General features: G+C 37.8%; 1 protein-coding gene across 1 annotated transcript in view; it reads right to left on the reverse strand.

The window, feature by feature from the left end:
* LOC107588446 (inactive tyrosine-protein kinase 7-like) overlaps positions 1 to 12,744 on the reverse strand; it is a 49,926-nt gene that overhangs the window by 6,720 nt on the left and 30,462 nt on the right. The window contains exons 8-13 of the mRNA XM_016276537.1: positions 6,956 to 7,092; positions 5,069 to 5,204; positions 4,762 to 4,881; positions 2,074 to 2,223; positions 1,763 to 1,907; positions 1,516 to 1,643 (exon numbers count right to left, since the gene is read on the reverse strand). Of these exons, the coding sequence (XP_016132023.1) occupies positions 1,516 to 1,643; positions 1,763 to 1,907; positions 2,074 to 2,223; positions 4,762 to 4,881; positions 5,069 to 5,204; positions 6,956 to 7,092 (816 nt within the window). The remainder of the gene's footprint in view (positions 1 to 1,515; positions 1,644 to 1,762; positions 1,908 to 2,073; positions 2,224 to 4,761; positions 4,882 to 5,068; positions 5,205 to 6,955; positions 7,093 to 12,744) is intronic.

The following is a 12,744-nucleotide window of genomic DNA, read 5'->3' on the forward strand; positions in this document are numbered from 1 at the left end:
ATGGGCCAAAATTGGTTTAGGGTGAACTTTGAAACTGTATTGCAGCATGTATCAGGTTTCAAAGAGCCATCTAGTACAAAAATTGGATAAACGCGGCTGTGAGGAGTACACGGCTCAAAAAACAGCAGTGGCAGATAACAGTGTAATGTAGACCTAAAGAATAAAAGGACCACATGAGCAAGAACTCTAATTGGTTTAAAGGATCAGAGAAAATATAATCATTTACAACTTTTGACAAGCAGTAAGTGGTCTCATAGAGCGCTGTAGGGATAATGTATTTTTATAGGCCAACTATGAAATTAGCATCACCCAGGTTCCGTTGAAAAAAGCCAATAGTATTTTTCCATTGGCTTTTGGATAAATTGCAGAAAATAAGCTGTGTGGCCGACACAAGTTTATGATTCTTACATGTTTTGTTCATACTGATAATCTTCAAATAAACATAACTTTCATGAATTTTTTAGGCAAAATTCAACAACCACTGTTGTCCCATTTGGCCAAACTCTGAATATCTTAACTCTCTTGAGCTTGTGTCAACCAGAGACCTTATTTTTAAGCATTTAACCAAAAACGTATTGACTTCGGGACAATGGAATTAAAAGTGCAAAAAATGATTCATGTGGATTTGCCGCATTGACTAACAGAAAGCTGCTTGGTTCTAAAGTGACACTACACTGCAACACTATAGACAACAGACAAATCTAAATATTGCTAATGTGACCTTTTTTACTTCCTTTGCACCATTACTTAATGTTTGGTGTCTTCATGGTCAAATTTGTTGAAGTGTTACAGAAAAACAGTTTCCAAGTTTTAATCACCGAGTGCATTGTGAAATTCCAAAAAGTAAATTTTTGACCAAATTCAAATAGGTACACAGGCAATATGGCTGACCTTAAAAGTTGCCATTCAAGATAATTTAAGCGAGTTACGAGTTTAATTATTAAACATATAAAGCATTTAAAATTTTGTGATTTTTGATCATTAAAAAACAAAACAAAACAGTTTTTAATAACTTTTTGACAGTGAAAGTCTCAATGTAATGTGACCAAAAATTGGGGAATAGCCAACAGAATGCTATAGGAGAAGTTTGAAAAGTATGTTTTCAACTGAGTTCAAGTTTAGGGTTTGCTTTTTTTTACGCATTCTAAAGTGAAACCTCGATTAACCATCATTTTTATCAATTGATTTTATAGTGAAGCATTGAGATTACATACCAAAATTGTTGAACGAGAGGGGTTGAAAAATAAGTCTTGCCAACATGGGGAAAATTTGGCAAATATTTTAACACACTGATGAATTGCTCACAATGAGCCCTTTAACGTGTATTACGACAGTGAAATGTACATGCATGTAAATATACATGTAATGGTTGGTGGTGCCAGAGGGTTTGAAATAAACCGCAAATCTGACATGATATATGAGACGCTCCTTAATCAGTGGCCAAATTTAACAATCCAACTTTAGGGGCTGCAAAAGACATCCATCCAGAAATAAATAAGAGGGTATCAGACTCACCAACAACGTAGAGCTCTGCCGAAGTGTGTGCAATGTTACAGCTGTTTCCTGCGATGCAGGTGTAGCTTCCCGTGTCCTCCGTGCTGACGTCATGAACCACCAGAGAGCCGTTGGGCATCTTCTGGAATCTGAGTAAGAAATAAAACAAGGAGATTCTTGAAACAAGGAAGTATTTCTTTCAAATCTTCCAATGAAACCACTTCAGTCTGAACTCAACAAAGTTGGAATTGTGGTAATTCAGCTTTACCTGCTCTTGTCTGCCTCCAGAAATTTGTCTTTTTTCTTCCACTGGATGAAGGGAGGAGGGTCTCCAGTGGCCTGACAGTGAAGCACTGCGGTGTGTCCCTGATATACTGTGGTATTCTCTGGCTTGAGCTTAAACGCCACATAAACTAAAGAATGGGAGTAGAAAGAAAATAAATACAGAGACAGAAAGGTCAAGGGACTGTTTCAATGAAAACAGAAGTGTATGAATTAGTTTCCTGAAAATGATTCAATAATGTCTCTTGTGCAAGTGGGTCAAGCAAAGCCATCAGAAACACACTTTTCGCCCAGTACCTGCGACGGTGAGCTGGACGACGGCTCTGATCTCGCCCTGCTGGCTGTTGGAGGCAAGGCAGGTGTAGTTCCCGGCGTCCGCCCGCGTCACGGTGCTGAAGTGCAGCATGCCGCCCTTCTGCTCCACCCACGCAGGGATATCACTGCCGTCTGCAGGAGCGCCAGACACACACACACACACACATTCACTACGCAGGAACCCGTGTACTTTATCCAGTGCCGGATGTTTTCATTTTCAAGGACACAATGCAAAGTTCATAAACAATTTGCAGTCGTTTATAAGCTCAATAGGATTTATGTTTTCGGTTCCATGCCTGAAATAAAGGTTTGTTGTTAAGACAAGCTCAAGATATTTTCATGTTTTATTATATGGAGCTAAAATATGTTGGTAATAGTCCACTTGTGACTTTTAAAGCTTTCACGCATCTTTTAAAAGGCTCAAAGGGTTAATGGGACAACAGAAGTTGTTGGGGACATTTGAAGTTGCGATGAAACGGAAGTAACGACAGATCATTTGTTCTGTATTGTGACGTTCACCTGACTGAAATTGATTATCGAAAATTTTAAAAAATTTATAAATAAATAGGGCGAGACTTGGTTCTATGCATTGTTGATTGTATGCTGAGATGTAGACAAAAGCTCTCAAAAGAGGAATGTGAGCTATGTATAAGAGGACCTTTTCACCAGAGGGTCCAGCTATCACACTTTGATTAAACGTTATGAGGTCAAAAAAATTTAAATTAAAATGAATAAAGAAAATGTATAAACAAAAATTTGCCCTCTTGCAAAAAGAGCACAGTGTATACTATAGTTTGAGGCAAAAGTCATAGTTAATGGTTTGTTAATGGCGAGAATTTGATTTTTCTTTAAATATTAAGTAAAGATCATGTTCCATGAAGACATTTTGCAAATTTCCTACCATAAATATATCAAAACTTAATTTTTGATTAGTAATATGCATTGCTAAGAACTTCATTTTGACAACTTTAAAGATGATTTTCTCAATATTTTTAACAAAAAAATGTTTGCACCCTCAGATTCCAGATTTTCAAATAGTTGTATCTCGGCCAAATATTGTCCTATCATCACAAACCATACATCAATGAAAAGATTATTTATGCAGGTGATGTATAAATCTCAATTTCAAAAAATTGAGCCTTATGACTGGTTTGGTGGTCCATGGTCACACACACATTCTTTTTGGAATATCAAATAGATTCCGAGTTTTAACCACCATGTGTATCCAAAAAAGTCGATTTTTGACAATATGGCTGAACTTGAAAGTTGGCTCTCAAGATCAATTAATTGAGTAATGAGTTTAAAAATTCTGAATATCAGGCATTTGAAAATTTGTGATTTCCGGCAACTATACATAACAAATAACATTATATAACAAATAAAATTTGACAGGGACAGTCTCAACTGTAATGTGCCCAAAATTTGGGAAATAGCAAAGATTGCTCTAGGCCAGGGGTCGGGAACCTTTTTTGACCAAAGAGCCCATTTTAATTTTTTTTGGTTAATGCATCTTTCTAAAAGAGCCTATATATATATATATATATATATATATATATAGCCTAATATTATATAAAATGCATGTTTTTTTCAATAACGTTTTAATAATAGTAACTTTATAAGGACCATGGAAACTAAAATACACAAATATGCAACTACCATCAAAAATTGTGCAGGGCTTTTACTGTGAGGTTGATTTACAGGGGGATGAATTCTCTTCAGAGTTCTCTCTCTCTATGTGTGTGTGTGTGTGTGTGAGAGAGAGAGACTTGAGTGAGTGAAGAATATTGCACCGTATGCATGTGCATGTGCATGTTGACCATATTTATGTGAATACACATCAGTGCAGGCATATTGACACTCTGTGTTTTGACGGTTTTAGGCACGCCACCGAAGACATCTATGCTTCTCCGTGTTTCACTCAGACCTCGCTCACAGAAAACATGCAGTCAGAAGCGGATTGAGTTCTGTATCGCGGCTTTGAGTTTTTAATACTGTCTGCCTTCAAGAATGTCCCACTCTTTACTGTCTCATTCATTCACGTTCCTTTATTAACAACGCTAACAGTCCCACCCACTGAAAGCTGCGCAGAAAAAGTGAAAGTAAGCGGCTAGATGTTTCATACTGGCTCTTGGCACAGGAGAAAACCATCTTCTATAAAACAAAGTATGTTTCAGTCCTGTCACTTTTTTTACATACTTTTTTTTACAAGTTTTTTGCTGTTTAAAAAAATCTTTCTTTTCGCTATTACCACAAACAAGCTACGTAGCAGCTTGGATCTGAGTTTATTAGCTCTAAGTTATCAGTTTGCTGTCATGACTATCGCGAACAGCACTGAACGCACACTTTTCGGTACAAAAAAATTTATTATTATTTTAAACCTTTTATCAGCTTATGTAGTCTCTACAACCAATGAATTGCTGATCTCTAGTGATGTATAATTTGTGTAATAGATCATTTGTTGGTAAAGGGTGAAAGATCTGGTGAGCCACATGATTTTTGTCAAAGAGCCAGGTGTGGCTCACGAACCATAGGTTCCCGACCCCTGCTCTAGGCGTTTGAAAACTAGTTTAGGGTTTGCAATTTATGCATTCTAAAGTGAAACCATATTCAACACTCTTAACATCTTTTGGGGTAAAAATTCTCAATGGTAGTCAGTCTTCTCAGCCAGACCTGTCTTGATCCAGCGGATGGTCGGGGTCTGTCGGCCCTTGGCTGAGCACTGCAGATGTCCTTCCTTATTGAGCTCCAGGCACTGGTAGGCCTGCGGCGTCGGCGTGAACTTCAGACGCTCTGAAACAGATATCGCAATAGCGAATGCTGGTGAGAAGTGCTGTGTAACACACAGCCTCGAGTGGCTTTTATATATAGGCATTATATCAGCCGCCTTGACATCCAGACAATGGCCTCAGCCACTGAAAAACCCACTACAAAACAACAGTCAAATTCAGAAATAAAACAGCGCAAGAAATGTTCTCACCAAGAACATACACGCGCGCCTGGGCGTTCAGTTTTCCTGCCTCCGTTTTGCTCTCACAGCTGTACAGGTGGCCATCGTACACCTCCACGTTATTTATACGCAGCGTTCCATTGGAGAAGAGTTTGAAGCGAACATCCTGTGCAAAAAAAGGAGAGAGTTGCGGTATCCTCATTCCCCTACATATAGTATGCCCTACATACTTCTGAGTATGTAGCAGAATAGTAGGCAAGCTTTGGGGCATTCTACTTCGTCACTACTGCATCTTTAATGGACGCTCTGTTGCTTAGTTACGTGCATTCTGTCTAGAGCTGTCAAAAAAAAATAAAAAATTTCCAATATTCGTCTAATTTAAAATATAAATCCACAAAGTTGTTGCATTCGAATTTTAGGTGTGTGTCAGGTAGCCTTATCAGAGGCGCACAAAATGCAATGATGAAGTAGGTGCCAATGCATTTTAATGTTTTTTTTTAAGCCTATCCAGTTGAAGCCACTAGATGCGGTGCTGCTACGTTGTTCATTCAAAATATTGCGGAAAAAGAGAACATCAATGCTGAGATGTTGTTTACGTCAAAACCAAAACACAGCCGTTCACACAGAACGCATATTTATCACATTTTCTAGAGGGACATCTATCACGTTGCACTCGCGTCTCACACAAGAGAGCGCTATGTTTAGAAAGCCATGTAAAATTAATGCAAGTTCAACTTTTAAAAAACATGTCTCGAGATTTTATGGCAGGTTTTTCCCATCCCACTGTATCTCACGTTTTTAGATGAAAAAAGTAGGTACTATTTGTGATTGGTTTTTGGTCCTTTGTATTAAACTATGCATGCATACATTATGCTGTTTTGTTTCTAATTGTTTAAGCAACTTAATTATATATGGTTTATAAACATTATTTTAAACATTATGCACTTTTTTCAAAGGTAGTCGTGCTATTTTATTGCTTTGAAGAAACGTGCATTAGTAATATTTTGCTCGATGCGCCCCCTTGTGGCCTCAAAAGAGAAGCCAAAAGCTTTTTTCCCCCTAACTGAAATGATGCCTTTTAAATTCGAATACTGAGCATATTTAATTACAAAATTCAAATTGAGTTTTTCAGCCATTTTGACAGCCCTAATTCTGTCACCGTTTAAACTGCACTGTCAATCATCTTATCACAGTTAACAAAATCCACATTTCGTTTAATTTAATTTCCTACCGTATTGGAGAGAAATGAAGAGGCACGTTGATCGTCGCGGGTCTATCATGCTGAGAACTCTCTTCATATGTTTGCATAATGATGCATTTAAAAGTTAATGACCAAACGTATCATTGAAAAAAGTTCACAATGTTGCTGCAGATAAAATATAACGTGCATAACATTAAATAAATATTTTTAATCAGGTTAGACATTGATTATTTATCTCTCAAACCCCTTTCTCTGCCTGTGCGTCGGTCTCGCATATCCTCCATGTTTGTAGTTTGTAAACACTTTTTATGCGTGTTTGTAGTTCTATTCGAATCCTCAACTGCCGCGCAATGTGTTGTGGGCAATATTAGCCGTTAGAGTCAATCTGCACTTTTAAACTCAAGTAGTAGACCATCCGGGAATCTTTGGCATACTCTTTTCAACACACTATGATTTGGGACATACTAATTCTATTTTGGAATACTATTTAGGACAGATAGCATGTGAATTGGGACGCAGCAAGTGTGTGTGACAACATGACTACTACATTGATGTTTCCTTCACGATCGACTGTGCAGCAGAAGATCATCTTTCCCCAGGAGAAAAATCACCACATCCTCGTTTTCAGAGACATCAAAAGGTGCCTCTGGCCTCAGGACGCGGTTAGAGATTGTGTTACGAATATGATATCGGCATGACATCACCGTCCCACTCACCTCTGCGCTGATTGGCTGCATGTTGCGGTACCATGTGACCTGGGGTTCAGGTGTGGCGCGTGCATGGCAGTGCAGGTATCCAGCGCGCCCCTCCTCCAGCTGACTGTCCACGGGTTTCTGGATCCACTCCGGTTTGGCTGGACACACAGAGCAGATGCTTAGGATCACAGCAGCAATAATGGACAACAGATTAAAAGACATTACAGTTTTACAGAGGGGCCGGCTCCAGGCATGTCTTGCCCACACAATCAGAATTAGATAAAGATTGCGTACATTTTGAATATGAATATGTATCATAGCCTACCACTGAAACTACCTGAGCAGTTTTAATGTTCTAAAAAACCTGCTCATTTAATAACGTGCATGCATTGCATGGACGGGGCAAGAGCATAACATAAGCGTCTAAAATGCATGTAGGCTACACAGTTCAGTTGAAAGCTTACCCCTTTTGGCTTGCTGTTAATGCTGAATGGAAGAATGAAAACAAAGTAAAGTTGCATTCGTTACTAAAGCAACAGTCGGCTCGACTGTAAGAAGCGTAGCGTTCCCCTTCTATGACGTAAACGACCAACAATATCCAGTGATGCAAACTATTCGACTTTTTTTGTCAAATTCTGCAGTTTTGAATGGAAAGTAGGTCTGCCATTTACGTGATTCATGTAATTCATATTGATTATGATGACAATAGCATTTTTCTGTTTTGCGTTTTCAACAAATACAACTGAAATTGAATGGATGCATATTTTAAAATAAAAATATTATTTGCAGTTCAGATTGAATACTTTACAAAAACTCTTATTCTTGTTCTTTTTTCTTCTTTTAATGTATTCCCCTAAATCCACTTAAATCCCTTATTTATTTAGTTTCTTTAAATAAATACCATAGTGGTCTGGTCTTTCTATTTTCCTCAAAACAATTGGTTCCCACAATGTTCTAGACTTGATTACGGCCTTGTTTGGTATAAATAAAAAGGTTAGTTGAAAAGAGTCAGCAGTGTAGAAACAATGCTCCAGAGAAAGAGAAAAATTGGGCTTTTTTTTAACTATTCAATAAAGAGAATGAAAGTTTATTTTGTTGTGAAAGTGCATGATATTCTAGGCTGCCCATGAAAGCTTTTTTCAGTGTACATATAGTTAATATAGCAATATCTACAGTATAAATATCTTCTAGACCAGGGATCCTCAAATCTGGCCCACAAGATCCCCTTTCCTGCAGAGTTTAGCTATAACCCTAATCAAATACACCTGAGCAAGCTAATCAGTGTCTTCAGGATCATTAGAAAATCACAGGTAGGCGAGTTTGATCAGGGTTGGAGTTAAACTCTGCAGCGCATTGGCCCTCCAGGGCAAGATTTGAGGAACCCTGTTCTAGACTATATGATGATATGAAGACTATAAAAATGCCCCCCCAGGATATCTGCCAGCCCACCCTTCTATAGCCATCAAGAACCGGGCCTGTTTTACAGCAGACATCTGGTGAAGGAATATTCCTTTTTTTTTTTTAACTTAGAAATCCCAATTCTATTTTATACCCCTTCCCCTTGTCCCTTGAAACAGCGTGTTCCAGGAGAAAAGAAACTTGTCAACGCTGCCCCATGACTTTTATTAATAACAGTTTAAATACTGAATCGCTACGTTATATTTTCCAGCAACGAGATGATTAAAATCGCTGTTTTTGAAGTAAACTCACTCTAAAAAGAGAAACGCACAGACACACATACACTAGAGATGGGCGATACCCCTTATTTGGTTTTCGATACGATACCGATATTTTTCAAGGCAGTATCGTCGATATCGATACCGATTCGATACTTCTGAACTAAACTTTTAAATTATGAAATTAATGAAATTATTAAATTACTAAGAGTAAAATGGGTAATGATAAGCACTTAACTTTATGTTTAAAACGCATTTTAACATTCAATACACCCTAATTGTAACTTATTAGGTTACATTTTTGTTTACTCATGGTTCAAATACGTTTTTTGTTTACACATGATTCAAATCTATAAATACTACAGTTGAACTATGGTCACTTTAGTAAAACCATGGTCCATTTTCATAAGGGACTGCCAGTGACAGGCTGTTACATACATAAAATGCAAAATTTTTATTCTGACAGTGTATGATTTCTATTAACATTACAGAATAGAACATGATCAATATTATCTTTCAACGTTCAATTTAAATAATTGTAATTGCACAAACTATGTAAGCTACAATTTCAATTTGTTTGTTGTGAAATAACTCAAACATTTATGTTTTTATTTCTGTCCTCTGATAAGCATTGTTCAGGGCTGCCATTCCCAAAAGCTTGAATGCTTTCTTATGATACTTTTGGGAAACGCAGCCCTGTTTGATTGCTCTGTCAGCAGTGAGTGAATGCTCTCTGTGATTTTTTTGGTTCTGTCTTGCAACATTTGCATGTTTCCAGATGAGCAGGAAAATAGTTCTATCCTACACAATTACTCGCTAACAAAGGTTATTCGTCCAATTCAATGCATATTGTATACATTATTATTATTAATTTTGTTAAATAAACAAAACCACTGGTAAATAAAACACCCCTTAATATCGATATTTTTTGTTTGAGTATCGATACTTTCGATACTCGCATCAATATCAATATATCGATACTTCGGATCGTATCGTCCATCCCTAGAAAACAGAACTTTCATCTCTCTCTCTCACGCTCTCGAATTGGCAATATTTGAGAAAAGGTTTAGCGATTTCTAATTATTTGGGGGACTAGCCCCCCTCAATGTCTACGGTGGTTATTGCCCTGATCAGACATGAAAATATGTTGTGGCACTATCGTGCAGTCTATGATATGACGTTAGTTAGCAAATATTAGCGATTTTTTGCAAACATTTCTTTGAGTAACATGACCGTAAATATGAACTCACGATTGAATGTAACATAAAACAAATGATAACTTTTCGTTAAAAGCTTTATTAATGCAAAAAATGCTTACATTTATGTGTCTTTTTGTTCGCTCGGGCAGCCATGTTGCCCCTGAAGCCGGTTTACGCTGAGATAATTCATACCCCTTAGTTTGAAGTGTAGTCCCGAAAAATCTTCGTTTGAAGGGCTCTCTAACCCTTCGCCTACCCCTACCCCTCCAACCAAAAGAGAATCGAGACACCCCTACCCCTTCACGTGGGAAGGGGAAGGGCTAAGGGGAAGAATTGGGCTTGGGCCTTAGTCTCTTTGAGGGAAGTCAGTTCACTTCACCCACCTATTATTCATGCAGGTAAATTTACTAGATGCTAGTATCTGCTTGCATGATTTTACACAGTGCTAGCATGGTTTAACACATTACTAGCATGATTTTACACTCTGCTAACATGTTTAAGCATGTTGCTAGCATGTTTTATAACATTACTAGCTTGATTGTACACACTGCTAGCATGTTTTAGCACATTACTAGCATGATTTTACACTCTGCTAGCATGTTTTAAGATGTTGCTAACATTTTATAACATTACTAGCTTGATTATACACTGCTAGCATGTCTTAGCACATTACTAGCATGATTTTACACACTGCTAGCATGTTTTAACATATTACTAGCATGATTGTGCACTCTACTAACATGTTTTAGGATGTTGCTAGCATGTTTTAACACATTACTAGCATGATTTTACACTCTGCTAGCACGTTTTAGGATGTTGCTAACATTTTATAACATTACTAGCTTGATTGTATACTGCTAGCATGTCTTAGCACATTACTAGCATGATTTTACACACTGCTAGCATGTTTTAGCATATTACTAGCATGATTTTACACTCTGCTAGCATGTTTTAACATATTACTAGCATGATTGTGCACTCTACTAACATGTTTTAGGATGTTGCTAGCATGTTTTAGCACATTACTAGCATGATTTTACACTCTGCTAGCACGTTTTAGGATGTTGCTAGCATGTTTAACATGGTAATAACATGTTGTCTCAGTCTCAGCCTCAGAAGTCATGCCCACAGACAGTCAGCTGAACGTCACACTAAATGGGAAACACTTCGGGGTTTTGATGCCGACACGTGTTGACTAGAAAGTTTTATCTTTATCCAGTGTCATTTCTAAAATAAAAATGCCTTTGTACTCTTTTAGAACAGAGTTGTTCGCATAGTTGAACCCCCTCATACAAGTACTTGTCGATGCGGGCATCTATCTTTCGTTTCTTTCTCGATTGTGAAACAGCGTGAGTGCTGCCACCTAGTGGACAAACTAATTAGTGGAAAAAATTCAGTGCATAAAATGAGGCTGTGTGCATAGAGTATGCATATACTACTGTATGCTGATGAAGAAATTTCAGTCACATTTCGGTGAAAACTTGAGTATACTTTAAGCTTTACACCAGTACATAACACTTGGGTGCTAACCTTTTTTGAGCAGGTGTCGCCTTATTCTCGACACGTGTTGACTAGAAAGTTTTATCTTTATCCAGTGTCATTTCTAAAATAAAAATGCCTTTGTACTCTTTTAGAACAGAGTTGTTCGCATAGTTGAACCCCCTCATACAAGTACTTGTCGATGCGAGCATCTATCTTTCGTTTCTTTCTCGATTGTGAAACAGCGTGAGTGCTGCCACCTAGTGGACAAACTAATTAGTGGAAAAAATTCAGTGCATAAAATGAGGAGGCTGTGTGCATAGAGTATGCATATACTACTGTATGCTGATGAAGAAATTTCAGTCACATTTCGGTGAAAACTTGAGTATACTTTAAGCTTTACACCAGTACATAACACTTGGGTGCTAACCTTTTTTGAGCAGGTGTCGCCTTATTCTGTTGAATATCAGAAACGTCGAAAACCAAGCACGATGAAATAGTACAGTACTGAATTGGACAGGAAGGACAATTTATGCTGGATAGCACACAACAGGACAGTGGTAACAGACTGGTTTCAAACAAATGGGCCAAATTAATTTAAACAGAGCAGATCAAAAGTACAACACAATAATAATAAAATTTTACTATTGTTTCTGTCTTTTAACTGTTCCATTAAACAACATCTCCACACCCCCATATAGGAGCTACTGCTCTTAAACCCTGCTGCATCACACTGATGTTAACATTATATCCAATAGCTCAAAAAAAAAAACTAAATATGGTTACTTCAGCCAACGAGTAATAGTAATTTATTCAAAGTCCTGAAAGGTCCTGTTGTGTCACACTGAGAGACTTTCTGTCTTAGTGTCATAGATCACCTACAGGACTTTAATTCATAAGACCGTATGGGTCATAACGAAGGAAAATTGCTGGAATGTGCGATATTCAAGTAGGGCCCAAAACACATGCTACTGGAGGACGCTTCTGGGAACACAAGCTAGTCTTTTTGTGCTGTTGCGTTCTGAAATGGGTCACATATGTGTTGCATTCTTAAGCCCTATTCGGACGGGACTAGCTTTCTAAACTACGTTTCGATTCTTATCACCTGATGTCTGCGATTTTCATGTACAAATTCGGACGGGATTAAAATCACAAAGTACGCCTGTGAAACACAAATTTCTCTAACGACCCCCTGTAAAACTACTCCCATTCGAACAGGGCTTTAGGCCACATTTATACTGCAGTTCTTGATGCCCAATTTTGATTTGTTGACTATAATGGTTTCAGATGACTAGCTTGCAGCTTCTTTTAAAAGTGACCCATTTCTGATACCTTCATTTATACTATGCACTTGGCAACCCAAAACAGATGTACTGACAGGTTGCCAGGTATGTGAAACAAACCCAACCCAAATCTAACGCAATCAAGTCTCTACATGGTTCCCCCTCCTTTGAAA

This window comes from Sinocyclocheilus grahami, unplaced genomic scaffold (genome assembly GCF_001515645.1).
Source record: "Sinocyclocheilus grahami isolate Dianchi unplaced genomic scaffold, SAMN03320097.WGS_v1.1 scaffold103.1, whole genome shotgun sequence".
In the NCBI taxonomy this organism is placed as follows: Eukaryota; Metazoa; Chordata; class Actinopteri; order Cypriniformes; family Cyprinidae; genus Sinocyclocheilus; species Sinocyclocheilus grahami.